Genomic DNA, 17166 nt, shown 5'->3' with positions numbered 1-17166 from the left:
GTACGTTATCACATGTATCTCCGCTTTCCCTACCGGTAGTCATATTGCAAAGGACCATTTTTCTCCTTTGACTTTCGAATCGGTAAAATTATTGAGGATTACCTGTCCATGGAAAGCACTTTGAAATAATTAAGTTACAAAACAGCCCTGAAGCATTTTTACAGAGCAGGGTGTGTGGCACACTTGGATTTTGGATCCAATGGTGGCAGACCATGGGCGTACCCAGGATCAAAACTAGGGGGGGGCAAGCGGAGGGGCCAAGGCACGGAAGGGGAGGGGCCACAAAGTGGGCGGGAACAGCGAACTCGCGCTCCGCCGGGCTGTGCCCCTCCCTAGAAGCAGGGCTGGTGGGCGGAGGCGGAGCCCAGCCCAGCGGAGCGCGAGTTCAGCGTTCCCGCCCGCCGCGCCGCGCTCCCTGGTTCCCCGCCGCGCTTGGCCTTGCCTGAGGGCGCGCCGGGGAGCTGGAGGGAGGGTGCGGCGCGGTGCGGCGGGAATGGCGAACTCGCGCTCCGCCGGGCTGTGCTCCGCCTCTGCCCACCAGCCCTGCTTCTAGAGTAGGGCAGCTGCCCTAACTTGCCGAATGGTGGGTACGCCCTTGTGGCAGACCCTGGCATAAGAACTGGGTTGCTGGAAAATCCCTATTCAGTGAGTGCTGGATTATGTGAAATATACCGTATTAGGAGTGGGAAGTACAGAGGTGCTCAACCTTTCATTTGCCTGTGCATTCCTCTCTCTCCACGCCCCCCAACTGTGCCTCCTCAATTGTTTTTATCCCTAGTGGTGCAGAAATAAAACTGCTAATGCATTTGCAAAGCTAAGCAGGGGCTACCGGTAGTATGGTTTCCAATTGGATGGTGGACCATCTGTTGATGACTCTTGGAGTCCCTTCCATCTCTACAATTGTATGAATCTACACTTACTATTAGGGATGTGGGTGGCGCTGTGGTCTAAACCACTGAGCCTAGGGCTTGCTGAGCAGAAGGTCGGGGGCTTGAATCCCTGCGACGGTGACCTGTTATTCGGTCCCAGCTACTGCCAACCTAGCAGTTTGAAAGCACACCAGTGCAAGTAGGTAAATAGGTACCGCTCCAGCGGGAAGGGAAACGGCATTTCTGTGCGCAGCTCTGGTTCGCCAGAAGCAGCTTAGTCATGCTGGCCACATGACCTGGAAAACTGTCTGTGGACAAATGCCAGCTCCCTCGGCCTATAGAGCGAGATGAGTGCTGCAACCCCAGAGTCGTCCGCGACTGGACCTATTGGTCAGGGGTACCTTTACCTTTTTACACTTACTATTGTCCAAAATCCCAACCAAGAGAAAAACAGCATGGATGAGCACTTTTCTCCCACCTGCCCCTTTCTGAATAGGAATTTGGTACTCCATGGATCAGGCCGCTCTGATGGAGGGGAAAAGAAACTTAAACTCTGTAGGGAGCAACTTAGGTGCACAGAGTCTGAATTTATTAAGGCATTTCGCAAAATGCCACAGTGACCCTATTATATGTTGAATAGGCTAGTTAAGAAATCAGAATCACAATGGCTGGTTTATAGCGCTGCAGGTATTCATGTTATTTCAAGTAGGAGCAGAACAATCCTGCAGCTGTTCAGGATTTCAGCTACTCCATTCCATCCCACTCCCCTAGTTTCCCACGCTCCTCCTGCTTTGACAGTCAGTACATGCTCCCATTGAGCATGTTCATTGAGTTGTTTTGCCCTGTCTCCCACTTTAGGGATTTTTCTCCATTCAGATTTATTTGTACGTGTGTGTGTGCTTCTGGAAACCTTGGGGCTCCCCCAAACCTGCTGATACCTTTAAAATTATTATATAAAAACTAAATATTATCAAACCTGCCGATACCTCCTCTTAAAATACTTATCCTTTACAACCACAGTGTGAAAGCAGTACTGTATCATGTGTCCTACATACCCTCCAACATTTATCCGAAGAAAATAGAGGTGTCCCATTCCATAATGATAATTTTACCGTGTTTCCCCTTTTTTAAGACACCGTCTTATAACTTTTTTCCCTCAAAAAAACACACGGTGTCTTATTTTCAGGGGATGTCTTATTTTTTTAATTATGTTTTTATGGTACCTTAAGGCCTCCTTGGCCGGGCCGGCCGAGGGCTCGGGGTGCTGCTGGGTGCTCTGCATGGTTCCAGGCACCGAGGCGACAGGTCGCTGGCTCTTTGCTCTGCCCAGCACTGCCGGGCGCTCAGCGCTGCGGAGCGCTCCGCTCTGCAGCCGCCGATTCCGGCGGCGGGGCGGCAGACCTCCTCGGCTGGGGCAGGAAGAGGCCAGGCTGTTGGCTCGGCACTCCGCCCGCTGCAGGGCGCTCCGAGCGCTCGGCGCTGCGGAGCGCTCCGCCCTGCAGCCGCCGATTCCGGCGGCGGGGCGGCAGGTCTCCTCAGCTGGGCAAAAAAAAAGAAAGAGGCAGGCCGATCCTATGCGGAGCGAACCTTCATCTGCCCGCGCTTCAGCATGCGGGACCCGGGAGACGCTGCAGCGGGGAGAAGAGGCAAAGGGGGAGGAGGAGGAGGCGGTGGAGGGGGAGGTGGCTCCGGCTTCGCCTCCTTTCCTCCCTTGCAAGGCTCCTCGGCAGCCCCAGCGGAAGGCAGAACCTCGGGCCCGGGAGTCCCCAGCCGGCACTCACTGAAGGGAAAGGACTCAGCATGCCGGCGACCTGGCTCGCGTGTCTGTTAGCTGCCCCCATCGCTTGGATTCACACCGCCTCTGCCATTTTCCTGGGGCTCCGCACATGCCCGGCAGCAGCACGGGGGGGCTTCCCTCCCCCTTCGCGTCCTCCCTTCACAGCCCCCTGACAAACCCACCGCCTCCGCCGCTACCACCATGCTGCGGACCCGGCTCGGAGGTTTCGGTGGTGGTTTCGGAAGAGGGAGCGGGGGGAGGGCCCGCTTCGGCAGAGATTAAAAACTCTCTCGCGCTCTGCGAATGCGGCAGGCGCACAAAAACTAAATAACTAAAACAACAACAGGGGGGCGAAGAGCGTGCGGGGTGGCAGCAGTGGCGGAGGTGGCGATAGCAAGGCTGGCCACCCTCAGGAGCTCTATCCAGGGCCGTCTTAGGTATGGCTTATTTTCGGGGTGTGGCTTATATTTCTCAAATGCTTGAAAATCCTGCTACGTCTTATTTTATGACTACGTCTTAAAAAGGGGGAAACACGGTACTATTTATACCCCACACATCTTACTGCGTTGCCCCAGCCACTCTGGGCGGCTTCCAACATATGTAAAAAACGTAATAAAACATTTTTTAAAAACTTCCCTATACAGCAGAGATTTAGGGGCAGAGTTTTCCTTCTTCTCAGGTTGACAAGCCCCACCTGCCTCTCCCTTCCCTCCACCGCTGGTGCAGAAACCCAGCATTGGTCTTGCATGCTCAATCCGCCAGAGCCTGTCTTCGCATGCAGGGGAAGTCCCTAATTTACAGAGTTTGAGACCCATAGACTACCCTCACCTACTTTTGCTGGCCACGGCCATTCCTGGTGGTGTGGTGGCTGCAGCTGCATACTGATAGCTTCTAGGAGCCACACGTGAGAGCAGAGTGCAGGGTGGGGAGCAAAAGTGCAGAATTACCCCAGAAGGAACATGATGTCTAGAGGTACTACCCATCTGCTAACACCTCAAACACCCCAATAATTAATTTAAAAAACCCAAAATGTAAATAATAATAATAATAATAATAATAATAATAATAATAATAATGTAGAAGTAATTTGAATCTCTTTTAATTTAACTTTTTATGTTTTAAAGTAGGGTTGTAATTTTTTCTTGATTTTACTGCTTTGTTTCGCAAGCCTAAGGTTTTTTTTTTGCACAATTAAGCGGTGTATAAATTTTATGAACTAAGTACACACACACACACACACGCACACACAAAATCTACTGAAAACATACAGCTATTTGCAATAGAGGAGGAAGAATTGGCCGCCCTGTTTCACACCGCCCCGAGCATTTCCCAAAAAAAACTGCAGTGCAAGGCGGGGACTGTCTCCCGGCTCCTGCCCGTTTTTCCCACCACGTGGAGGTTGCGCGTGCGCAGTGGATCTTTTGATCCCTCTTCCTCTTCTCAGCTTTATCCCGGAGCGCATGCGCCCTGGTGCCCGCCGGCGGAGGACGGACCATAGAGGCGCGCGACGAGGGTACAGAGCAGCCCCGCTGTCGCCTGTTCCGCATCCGGATCCTGCCGCTCAGAGCCTCGGCCGATGGAGTCGGCTCCGGAGCCGGTGTTCGGCGGGGGCCGGGCTCTTGAATGAGGAGCTCGGCGCGACCGCTCTTTCCCTTTCGCCTCGCGCCCTCACTGCGGCCGGAGGAGGAGGAGGACCCCGCGGAGGATGCTGCCGGCCCTGGCCGCCCAGCGGAGGGGCTGGGGCTGCTTCTACCAACTCCACCTGGTGCGGCGGAGGGGCCGAGGCGAGGCGGGGGGCTGCCGCGGTGAGTAGGCTCGAAGGGTTGCGAGGGTCCCCGAGGGTCATCCAGTCCGCCCCCCTGTAAAACGCAGGAATTTTCTGCCCAACGTGGGACTCGAACCCACGACACTGGGGTTAAGAGGCTGCCACATACAGCTGAAACTCGGAAAATTAGAATATCGTCGAAAAGTGCATTTATTTCAGTAATGCAACTTATTATTATTTATTTTTCTTTTAATTTTTACAAATGCTTTCTTTTGGAAATTCCACAGTAATAAAACAAATAGTGACAATAATACAGAAATAAACAAAAATAAACATCGCTATTACATTTCATTAATTACATTCCATTTATAATTGACCCACCTAACAACAAATAATTACAATTACAACAAATAAAGCCTTGACATATCTTGCTTTGCATGTCATGCATCTATCTCACATATTGGTTTCACCTTTTAAGTTGTGTTACTGAAATAAAGGCACTTTTTGATGATATTCTAATTTTCCGAGTTTAACCTGTAGAATTGGAACGGACTCCGAAGGTCATCTAGCCCAACCCCCTTCAACGCAGGAATTTTTGCCCAAAGTGGGGCTCGAACCCACAACCGTGATATTAAGATTCTACCGAATGAGCTATTCCAGTTGTCATTGGGTCACCCCTGCTCCGCTCCCCGAGCCTGGTGGAACCTGCATCCTCTTGTCGTCATGAGGACTAGAAACCTGTTTAACAGGGCACAACAGCCCTGTTCATCCACCCAAAGCTGGTGTGTGTACAGAGAGAGAGAGCCTACATCAGCTGCTCATGTCCTGGGGCTTGTTGGCTACCCTCAGCATTTAACAGGCTGTGATGATGGTGGCATGTTGTTGTTATCAGCACTGTCAGCCCTGAATCTGTTAAGGCTGTGAGCTGTGCAGGCCTACCATGCAGGGTTGTTGTGATGATTACTGAGGTTAAGTTATATGAAGTGGTTTAAATGTATTTTTGTGTGAGGGGGATATACCATCATTGCCACTCACTAATAAGGTGCACATAAGGGACCCAGGTGGTGCTGTGGTTAAAGCACTGAGCTTAGGGCTTGCTGATCAGAAGGTCGGCGGTTCGAATCCCTGCAACGGGGTGAGCTCCCGTTGCTTGGTCCCAGCTCCTGCCAACCTAGCAGTTCAAAAGCACGTCAAAATGCAAGTAGATAAATAGGAACCGCTACAGCGGGAAGGTAAACGGCGTTTCCGTGTGCTGCTCTGGTTCGCCAGAAGCGGCTTTGTCATGCTGGCTACATGACCTGGAACTATACGCCGGCTCCCTCGGCCAATAATGCGAGATGAGCGCGCAACCCCAGAGTCGGTCACGACTGGACCTAATGGTCAGGGGCCCCTTTACCTTTAATAAGGTGCACACGGTGGTGTGGGCGGGGTGTCGGGGTCGGGAAGGCGGAGGGAGGACTTTTGGGGTCGCTGTCAGCAAAGAACCAGGCCATCTAGAGTTTGGGCTGGAGGGGCAGAGGACTGTGACACAGTGCTTCTCCCCCATGTGCAGTGCTTCCCACTAGTGGATAGCAGCCTTTTACTTTCACATGGGAAAGGAGTGGTGAACCCCTTGCATTGCAGGGGGTTGGAGTAGATGACCCTCAGGGGTCCCTTCTATGATTGTAGGGGGCTGAACCTACACCCCCTGCTTGATCACTCCAGCCATAGTGGGTGGATTCTGCTCCTGCCTGCCTAGTCCTGCTTCTTCATCTGTCCAGCTGCATCCTGGATCCTCTTTCTTGAGCATGCGAGAGTGTGAAGGAATGGGGGGGGGGGCTGACTTTTGTATGTAAGGCTGTTATACTATTAGGCTGCAATAAGTCAGTGTTTCTGTTTCCCTACATCTGTTTCGCTAGTCTGATCCACTGTTGATCCCCTACCCTCAGCCGCTTGAGATTGCTCTGCACCCATCATGGCATGTCACTTTAGATTTTTCCAGCGGGTTCAATTTGAGTTCAGATTCAGCAGGTCTGTCGAGTCCCAAAATTCACCAGTGCAACCTATACAGTAATTTATGTGGAAGTCCCTCTCGGTATGGACCTATTTAACCCCATTGAGTAACTGCAGCTACATATGTGCCCTTGAGAGTAAAAGGGTAGCAGACAGTGAGCATGGCTTGTTAGCAAACTAGAACCCTGATATCTTTATCTTTGGTCCAAATATTTTTTATTGGTTTTCATGTAAATACAAGAAGAATAAATAACTATAGTAACTTGCCCAGTGGTACATTAAGTTTCATATGTCGTACACAGTACACAAGCGCAATCTGTTTATTCTACCTGTTTGTTTTGGGGCACAATTAAAAGCATTGGCGGTGATGTTTTAAAGCTCAGAGTGGCTTGGGAAACTTTAGGGACTGCCGTCTTGCATGCCAGCCTGCCTATGGTCTGACAGAGAGGCCCTTCTCTGTGTTCCATCTCTATTGTTGTTGTTTAGTCGTTTAGTCGTGTCCAACGCTTCGAGGACCATAGCACGCCAGGCACTCCTGTCTTCCACTGCCTCCTGCAGTTTCGTCAAACTCATGTTCATAGCTTCGAGAATACTGTCCAACTATCTCATCCTCTGTCGTCCCCTTGTGCCCTCCATCTTTCCCAGCATCAGGGTCTTTTCCAGGGAGTCTTCTCTTCGCATGAGGTGGCCAAAGTATTGGAGCCTCAGCTTCAGGATCTGTCCTTCCAGTGAGCCCTCAGGGCTGATTTCCTTCAGAATGGATAGGTTTGATCTTCTTGCAGTCCATGGGACTCTCAAGAGTCTCCTCCAGCACCATAGTGTTTGTTTTATTGGATGCATACATTTTTATCCAGTACTTTTGCAATCTCAGCACTGGTATTTCTTTAAAAACAAAACAAACAATAACTGTGCATTATGGTTGCTTTAAATTATTGCTAGCTACCATGATAGGTGTTAAGCACCAGAAGGGGAGAAGAATACAAATTTTAATATTAATAAATAGGTGTGTGTGTGTGTGTTTAGAGGTGGTACATTACTTATCCCTGAGTTCTGACAGCAGTTTATAATCCCAATTTAGAAGTCTGGGCAGGTGGCAGCCCTAATAGACAGGGCTGTCCCCATTGTTAGGCTGAGTGAGGCATTCACCTTGGGCAGCTGATGCTGGGGAGCAGACACATTGGCCAGTCCTCCCTATTAGGGGCTTTTGCATGTGGATGTGGGTGCCTCAGATGTCTTGCATTTTGCCCTGTGCATTTGGGTAAATGGCCTTCTTTGCTATTTCTGAGACCCCGTGACCCAGTGCCCTCTAAATGTAGCTGAGTTAAAAGAAATTAATGTTATATTTGGGGAAGGCCATAGCCCAGTTATAGCATCTGCTTTGCATGCGGAGGGTCCCAGGTGGGCAGGTTATAAATAATAAAATTATCATCATTATTATTATCCCCAGCATCTCCAGGTCGGGCTGAGAGAGACCCCAGCCTGAAACCTTGGAGAGCCATTGCCAGTCAGTCTAGATGATATTGAGCTAGTTGGACCACTGCTCTGACTTGGTATAATACTGCTTTCTCTGTTGCATCTCAGTTAGCTTGCATTCTTGAAGGGCCTAATACTTATACTAGTTGCTAATGTTTCCCTTTACCCTATTTTCGGGCCACATTCTTATGTTGTTGTTGTTGTTGTTGTTGTTGTTGTTGTTGTTGTTGTTGTTGTTGTTGTTAGAATTTATAAACCACCCTATACCTGGAGGTCTCAGGGCAGTTCACAGAAAATATCAACATTAAAACCACAATATGTATAATCAAAATAAAAACACAACCCAATCCCCCCCCCCAGAGCCACATTTTAAAAAAGTCATAGGATGTCAATCGGATCAACCAAAGGTCTGGCTTTTAGCAGTCCTTTGCTAGGCTACTGGCGGTGTTCTTATTTCAAGTTCTAAATTTCTGTCAGGAATGATATATAGAAGGGACACTTGGCTGCTCTGTTTTGCCATGAAGTCTTGAAGTTTTGTGTAGGCAGTCCAGCTGCTTTGAGTCAAATCCAGCATCCCAATTAACCTCATGTTGGTATATTCCCCTTAAGTTCATGACAATACCCCAGTCTTGCAAGGAAGTCCAAAGACTTTATTAGTGCACATCAATTTGTACTAGCCTGCCTGGGCAACTCATACCAATGCTGGGCATTGGGGGCTCATCAGCAACCTGGAAGATAAAAGGACCAGCCGCCTTTCAGCTAATTAAAAACATCTGATCCTGCTTGTCTATAGGCACATCTTACTTGTCAAGTGGCTATTTACAAACCTATAATTCCTTCCAGCAGGGCTTACTGTGGCAGCAGCTAATCTCAAAGCAGCCACTTAGTGAGAGTATAATAAGGTAATCTATGTTGTATGGAATTTTATGTTCTGTGGTTGGTGTTCAGCTGAGTCTTACTCAGAGTAGACCTGTTGAAAATAGTGGACCTGACTGAGTCATGTCCAGTAATTTCAGTGGATGTTCTAAAACTTAGTTGAATACCAGCCTAATGGATCTACTTGAGGAATATTTTAGTTTTTCATCGGATTATTTGAGTTATGTGTCCTGAACAGTAGGCAAACAATTATCTGGCTGTTCTCTGTGCTTTTTCCTTGGTGCTTTTTGCTGCTGCTGTTGTTCCCATCTCAAAGTACCCAAGCTGTTTTATTTCCCATTTCCTTCAGGGTGGCACGTGCCCCTTAAATTTGGCAGTCTCTTGCCTGTGCTGCCAGGGAGTCGTCTGCCGGTTCATTCAAGCCAAGTAAGAGTTTATACCTCCGATGGTCAGAAGGACCGCACTGGGGCACAAGATGCAAGCTCCTCAGCTGCTGAAGGCAGTGCGCAGAAAACAGCAACAGGTAGGCACCACCTTGGCTTAGCATTTCTTCTTGCAGAAATTAGCAGAGTTGCCAGCTTTCAGCCCTGAGCTTGCTTTGGTTGTGGGATAGTGCACTAGGGCTATTTTAATGGTTTGTAGATTTTAATTGGGGGTGTGGGCAGGGGGTAAATTTGTGAGGGATGAATCTCGCTTCAAAGCAGCCTGCTTACTGGGCCTTACTGAAGTAAATCCTGGAGAGTGGATGTTCCCAAAGAAGTTTGGGGTGAGTTGACGTCCTGTCTGAATTACCAAAGTGTTCCAAAGCATTCCCCCCCCTTCTGTATGCACCTCTAATTAATTTGTGCATGCAGTGGCAATATTTCTGGTTATATTTCCGAGTGTGTTAAAAAACAGAGATCAAAATAACCTAATGACTGTAGAGGCAGTTTGTAATAACCTCGCACATCTGCTGTATGTGTGCGATTAATTCAAATGATTCCACGAGCCATTTAAGCAACGGTCTGTTGCTGAACCACAGCTTGATGTGAAGATGATTGCCAAGTGAGAACAAAAGCTTTTAAAGCTGCTGCTTAAGTATTGTTATGTTGTCGATTGGCTTGAAATGGGCGTTCCAGAATCCCCTATTATTCTAAATGTTCAGATTCTAAATGTGCTTGCTTGGAATTAAAGCCTGTTGGTTTCAGTTTTTTTGTGGCCCTGGTTTAAATTAGTTCTTGCAAGGCAGCTATTTTTGAAGGTAAAACGGCAGATTAAGGAAGTGGCTTCCATAAGGAGCTCTTTCCCAATTCCCACATAAATTGGGCACACCCTCTGGAGCAGTGTTCTTCAAGCTGGAATCCCCAGAAGTTGTTGGACTGCAACATCTTGGCTGTATTCTATTTCCAAGGCCCAGCAACAATTGTTGGGCTAGCATTCTCCTCCGTCCTAGCCAGGACAGCTATAATTCCAAAGACCTAGAGGATACCAGGTTGGAGATGGCTGCTTTAGAACATGTCCCAGAATCCTTTGCAGTGTGCCAAGATTCTTCAGCTTGAACTAACCTGCACCCTACGATCGTCATCTGAAGCCCTTCTTTATGTACACTCGATGGACACAAGCACAAATAAAAGACTAGTTGAGATGCGATCTACGGAAACATGAAGTTCTATTTGTAGTAGTACAGTGGTACCACGGGTTACAAACACTTTGGGTTCCAAACACTTTGGGTTACAGACTCCGGTAACACGGAAGTAGTACCTCGGGTTAAGAACTTTACCTTAGGATGAGAACAGAAATCATGCGGCGGCAGCAGGAGGCCCCATTAGCTAAAGTGGTACCTCAGGTTAAGAACAGTTTCAGGTTAAGAACGGACCTCCAGAACAAATTAAGTTCTTAACCTGCGGTACCACTGTATTTATTAGTTGCTTCTCATAAAAATGACTCAAAGTGACTTAGAAACTGTAAACACGTTACGAGAGACATTGCACATACTTTTGTAAATCAAGAAAATCTTTCATAATAATAATAAAAGAAACGGAAGAAAAATAAACAAGCATAAATAAAAGACAGGTCTGAAGCAGGAATTGACAACCCATGGCCCCCGATGTTGTTGGTAGAGCTGGGCAATATCTGGTTTCAACATCATGATATATCAGCAGGTGAAAATGATGATGATTATACCTGCCCATCTGGTTCGTTTCCCCAGCCATTCTGGGCGGCTCCCAGCAGAACAGTAAAAACACGATAAAACATCAGACATTAAAAACTTCCCTAAACAGGGCGGCCTTCAGGTGTCTTCTAAAAGTCAGATAAATACCACAATATGCTGATTTAGCATGACGTCTAGAATGTATCTTGGCTGCTTTTTCCTTGCCACCTTAGAGGAAGAAGCAGCAGCCCAGATACATCGCTCAGTCCAAGCCCCAACGCCTCCCTGGCTCATGTGAGCCGCAGAGGCATTGGGGCTTTGTTAAACAACTCGGCTGGCCCCTCAGCTGAGCGGGCCCCCATATCTCTCCGGCTAGCATGAGCTGGGGGGGGGGGAGGGGGCTTCTTCAAAGGTACAGGCAGGCAAGCAGATGGAGCCCAAGAAGGTCCTCACCCAGAACCTTCTCAGGCTGCATCTGCCTGCCTGCTTGCCTTTGCCGTCTGCAGGCAATTCGAACTGGTGTGATGTGTTGTCCGAAACTGGTATCGCAATTTGAACCCCATACCAGTTTCAGGCAATTTGCTAATATATTGCCCAGCTCCAGCTGTTGGACTCCCAGTTCTCATCAACCCCAGTTCCCACGCCCACTGAGGGCTGATGGGAGTTGTAGTCCAGCAGCCTCTCTCTGGCACCAGTTCCCCCATCCCTGCTCTAAAGCTTTTCAGAATTGCTCAAGGAGAGGAGAAGACCAAGGAGTCTTGGGCATGAGTCCCGACTTCCCCATGATTCCCAACTTTCCCCTTCAGTGTGCAACTTCAAGGAAGAGCTGAGTGTGTTTTAGAGAAGAGCTCCCCAAACTGATCCGTCGGCCACAAGCTTCATTCAGGTGGCCCACAGCATGTCGGTGGGTTTGTGGCTGAAATTGTTTTCATATATGCATTTATTTTATATACATGTCTTTATTGTATTGTGAAGTCCTTTGAGAGCCTTTGTAGGAAGCTTGATTCATAAATTTAATAATAATAATACCACTGAACTATGGCTTGTCCCCCCAGGCCCCGCAATGGTATATCCATCTTCCACAGAATAATTTGCTCAAGGCTTTAAACAGTACCATCTTGACCCACAGAACAGGGAATAGGTCAGTTTCTGCTTAATTCCAAGCACATGTTTTCGTCAGGCCTCCTGGCCACTGTTACCCAGTATATATATATATATATATATATATATATATATATATATATATCTTTAAAGGGCACATAACACTGCCTGAATCTTCAGTAGTAAATCTTGACATTTGAGATGTGATTATTTCCCCCCTGATCAAAGTTTATGACTTAACCTTTTTATTAAATAATGTCACTGTGTGTCCATTTTACAACGGGCGACGGGAGGGGAAAGGAGGAATCATTGCTACAGGCAGCTACTTTTGGCAAACCTCAGAGAAACAGTGACCTTGCCAAGGTATATCAGTATAAATACAGCCTGCCAGTCCAGGGCTCTGAAGATAAGGAGGAAGGGGGCAGACAGGCGTAACTTTGAAGCAGCTTTTGCTGGAGTCTGTTTTTAAGTGTATCCAAAAAAAAAAGAGTTGCTGCTGTGTATTCATTAGGCCATCTTTGTATACATTATGAATGGAAAGCCATTATCCAGAGTTTCCTTCTCTTAAGGAAGCAATTTACTTTATCCCTGCCCCCCCCCTTTTTGTTGAATTAAGGCAGGAGGAACTAATTGTTTGATTCTTAAAAAAGAAGAAGTTGCATAGGCCAAGAGTGCTTTAATAATACTTAACTTTTGAATAATTCAAGCCACTTGCCAAGCCTTCTCATAATAAAAACACAGCTCCCTTTGTAGTGTTGTCAGGTTCGGAAGGCTAATCCTAATGTCTCCAGTTTCAGTAAAATTAGCTTCTCTTTTACTGGTAGCGGATGTCTGGCGAGCATCCAAACGCCAGAGAATAAAGCTGCAGTATATTGGCTGTTGTTATTGAAGTCATAAGAACTTAATTCCGTTGATATACTTAATTAAGACAGAGGTGTGCACGGGACCATCTGCAGGCAAGGCAGATGCTGTTCCTATGACTCTCAGCCTCTCATACCTCACAGGGCTGTTGTGAGATTAAATGGAGGTGGGGGAAACCATGCACACTGCCTTGAACGCCTTGTAGGGAAGGCAGGATGTAAAGGCCTCTAAACAAAATGTTTAATCTTTAGCTTAAATGTGCTTGGATTTATAACACTTTTTGGAAACCAGAAGTTAGGTGTCTGCTTTAAATTATTTCAGATGTCGCAGTGGGCTAACACATGTATTATTGCTGGTTTTTTCCCCTTTAAGCAACAATGGCAATTTCAAATATGTACTCTTCCCCCCCCCCCATGGCTTCTGTCTTTGTCTTGGAAAGCAGTAAGTAGGATTAACTCCAACTAATAATTAATTGTTTTTTTTTTTAACAGCTAGCAGTCAAACGCCACCTTTGTCGCAAACCCCGATTCAAGTGAAAGGTAATTATTATGACATAGCTTTGTACTGGGGGGGGGTTTGTATAGAGCAGGCATCCCCAAACTTCGGCCCTCCAGATGTTTTGGACTACAATTCCCATCTTCCCCGACCACTGTGTTCCTTGTAGAACAGATTATATGTCTCAATCATTCATGAGACTTTTCTACTCTTGTTTATTAATTCTATGAGTGTTTTGTCTGCTAGTCTATGCATATGTCACTATAAACATTTTCATGAGTCACATAAATGGTGCATGGAATCATTGGGTGTGGAGAACACGTAAAGCCACACAGATAAATTCCTTCATAAACAAGGCATAAATGTGGGACACGGGTGGTGCTGTGGGTTAAACCACAGAGCCTAGAGCAGGCATCCCCAAACTTCGGCCCTCCAGATGTTTTGGACTACAATTCCCATCTTCCCCGACCACTGGTCCTGTTAGCTAGGGATCATGGGAGTTGTAGGCCAAAACACCTGGAGGGTCACAGTTTGGGCATGCCTGGTATAGAGGTTGCTGCAGCCTTCATGGAGCAGTTGCTTGGATCAACCGCTCTCATGCCAGCATCTAGAATCATTGAGTCAACTAAGTATTACTCCGAGAACAGTGTGATTGGCTGAGCAGGCGATGGAGGCAGAAGCCAGAGCTGCAAGACCATTGGGCAGTGAGGAAGAGCAGTGCCCTTGAGACATTGCTGTGGGGACCTCCTTGTTCCAAAATACTTCCTTTCTAGACAGAGTAGGCCCATTGAAATCAGTAAACCTAAGTTAATCATGTCCATTAACCTCAATGGGTCTACTAGCATGGAATACCTCCCATTGTTTTACTGCGTGATCAGATCATGTAGTGCATTCTTAGAGAGAAATATTCCCAAACAAGTCTGTTTTATAAATGATTTAATGTTCAGACTATAAGTTGCTGCTTTAATGGGTATCTGTAATTCCCACATCTCCAGTTACTACGTGTATGTATTCAGCTTGCCATTCATTTATTGAGCTTACAGTTTGCTTTGTTTCTGCAATGATTTTGTCATGTTCGGTGTCCGTTACCAGATTTCAATTGAGGTGAGATGAGTAGGTGATCGCCTGTATATTTTCATGCATACTGGCTTCTCCGCGGTAGAGAGATCCTTTGGTGGTGGTGCTCGTAACTGAGACTCACCCTTTTTCTCCCTCTTAAAGTGAAAGCTGTACTTAAAAAGAGAGAATATGGACCAAAATACATGAAGAATAACTTCATCACTGGTGTCAGAGCAATAAATGAGTTCTGCCTTAAGTCCAGGTATGATCATTTCTTTCTTTAAAAATTAGACTGAAATTCTGCTGCAGTGTGTTAAAGCTAACCGGTGAGATATGAAGTAACCAGTGGAATGTGAGGAGGATCATGATACCAGATGTTATGGGTAACATTTTGGGATTGGGGGGATAGCTCTGTTCTCTTGGTTACCATATACTTTTCATCAGGGGTTGAGTGTGGTCAGCTTCATAATAAAGTTGGCACCATCCAAGGACTGGGTACTGTGAGCACAGTTCCATATTATCTAGACGTTTTAGGAGAGAGGCTCGGTTCAGCTATCATGCCAGACAATGGCTTGTGCTAACTGTAATGAAGAATTCACCATGGTTTGAGCAAACCATGGTTTAGCGCTCCGTGTCTGTATTTCTGTGGTGTGCATGGTTTCTGGGATACCTGGTGGCACAGTGACCCATTGCATTGAGCCCCTACACGCGAGTAGGTGCTCACATTTGAATTTCGCTTGTTGCAGAAAAAAAGACTTAGCGGCAGGGAGGAAAAATGTGGCCCTGCTCCGTCAGCATGTTTTCAAAAATTACATTTATGTCCCAGCTTCCCTCCCCTGAGCTCAACATGGCTCTTCCACCACCTCCATTTTATTTTCACAACAACCCTGTGAGATGGGTAAGGCTAAGAGACTGTCCTCAGATAACCCAGGGAGCTTCATGATTTAGTGTGGATTCGAACCCTGATCTCTCAGTTCTTAGTCCATCGCAAACTACTACACTGCGTTGCCTCTCTTGGATAGGGCTGTGCCCTAAATGTGAGTAGCATGTGAACAGCGTGACTCGATAGCAGGGCTGTGGAATCTGTAGCCCTCCAGATTTCGCTACAGAGGACGCCCTTTCTCTCTTTCTTGTCAACCGAGCCTCTGCCAAAGCAGAGAAGAGCCTCTTTGTCAGATCGTAGGCAGCTGGCAAGTTGGTATGAGGAATGAAAAGAATTGGTCTGTATCTCTTTCTGACTTTCAATACAAGAGCAAGCCACATGTTGAACCTGCTGTTAGTGAGCGAGAAATCGCATATTGTGATGATCGCTTTACTTTTCAGTAAGTAGATTAATGCCTGGTGGTAATACTGCCTTCCTCTCCGCAAAACTGTTTCTGTTTTCCCAACAGTGACCTAGATCAGCTCAGGAAAATCAGGCGACGAAGCCCCCATGATGACACAGAGGCTTTCACTGTGTTTTTGAGGACGGATGTGGAGGCAAAGTAAGAGCAAGTCTGACAACATTTCATGGGTTTGGTTATCCAAAATATATACAGTTGTACCTTGGATCCCGAACAACTTGGTACTGTTTAGTGTTCCTGTTTGCGAACGTTCACTTGGAACCCGAACGTCCAACGGGGCTTCTGGGGCTTCCAATTGGCTGCAGGAGCTTCCTGCAGCCAATCGGAAGCCGCGCTTTGGCTTCCGAACGTTTTGGAAGTCGAATGGACTTCCAGAACGGATTCCGTTAGACTTCCACGGTATGACTATATTTAACATCTAACACTTTCCCTTATATATATACAGTATATATAGTACAGTTGGTGGTAGTGCCTTTGCCATTCCCTGTGTTGCTAGGGCTTGGATGAGTAAGACCTCATGCTATATTACTGTGAGAAAATTAAGGTCACCAAGTTCTTTCAGAATCAGCAAAGCTTCTCTCTTCAATTCAGCTTGGGGTGGTGTCATACTTCCATACCGACCTGAGTTTAAAATTTCAAGAGGCAAAAAATGCAAATGCTTTGCTGTTTCGTTTTTTTCCATAGTCAAAAGCTGGCTTCCCTGACTTGGGGCAGATGGTTTGGTTTGGTTTACTGGCTGGAGCTGATGATAGTTGCAGTTCCAAACTACAGGTTGGGGTCAAAAGCAATAGAAAACAAAGTGTATTATTTCATAAAGGATCTTTTATATGTGCTGGAATTCACCCAGAGTGACAGGGGAAAACCCAGCCAGATGGGTGGGGTATAAATATAACAACAACAACAAATTATCATCATCATGCAAGTTAAATGAAGTTTTTTCTCCACTTCCTATCACTTTCTCTCTTCCTTCCCTCCTTCCTGGTACAGGTCTTTAGAAGTTTGGGGGAGCCCGGAAGCTCTTGCACGCGAAAGAAAAAGGCGTAAAGAAGCAGAAATAGAATACAGAGAAAGTAAGTGTGGAATGCTACAAAAAAAAGTGTAACAGTTCTGACTCCTACACAGTATATTTGATCAATGCACGTTCTGTAGTGTCACCTCTGGGCTTGAAGTTAGTTGTGTGTTGTCGTCATCACGAATAACGGGGGTGGACGAAAATAGAACATTTCTATTTTCAACTCAGGTTTCAGTTCGGCTGTGAACTATTTGTGGAAAGTTTTGCACTGCATATCCCCCCCCCCCCCAAGTATACAGCAGTCAGTCTCCACGCCATACCTCATGTACAGTGGAACCTTGGTTCTCAAACTTAATCCGTTCCGGAAGTCCATTCCAAAACCAAAGCATTCCAAAACCAAGGTGCACTTTCC

The 17166-nt window shown here is 46.9% G+C and overlaps 1 protein-coding gene across 1 annotated transcript in view; it reads left to right on the top strand.

Annotated features, from left to right (window-relative positions):
• The first annotated feature begins 4202 nt into the window (after window positions 1-4202).
• SLC30A9 (solute carrier family 30 member 9) overlaps window positions 4203-17166 on the top strand; it is a 30791-nt gene continuing 17827 nt past the window's right edge. Inside the window, exons 1-6 of the mRNA XM_035111817.3 lie at window positions 4203-4451; window positions 9102-9275; window positions 13337-13384; window positions 14562-14661; window positions 15791-15883; window positions 16730-16812. Of these exons, the coding sequence (XP_034967708.3) occupies window positions 4352-4451; window positions 9102-9275; window positions 13337-13384; window positions 14562-14661; window positions 15791-15883; window positions 16730-16812 (598 nt within the window). The 5' untranslated portion in view covers window positions 4203-4351. The remainder of the gene's footprint in view (window positions 4452-9101; window positions 9276-13336; window positions 13385-14561; window positions 14662-15790; window positions 15884-16729; window positions 16813-17166) is intronic.

Source organism: Zootoca vivipara, chromosome Z1 (assembly GCF_965207765.1).
Source record: "Zootoca vivipara chromosome Z1, rZooViv2.hap1.1, whole genome shotgun sequence".
Taxonomy (NCBI): Eukaryota; Metazoa; Chordata; class Lepidosauria; order Squamata; family Lacertidae; genus Zootoca; species Zootoca vivipara.
This window is presented reverse-complemented; position numbering and strand designations above follow the sequence as displayed.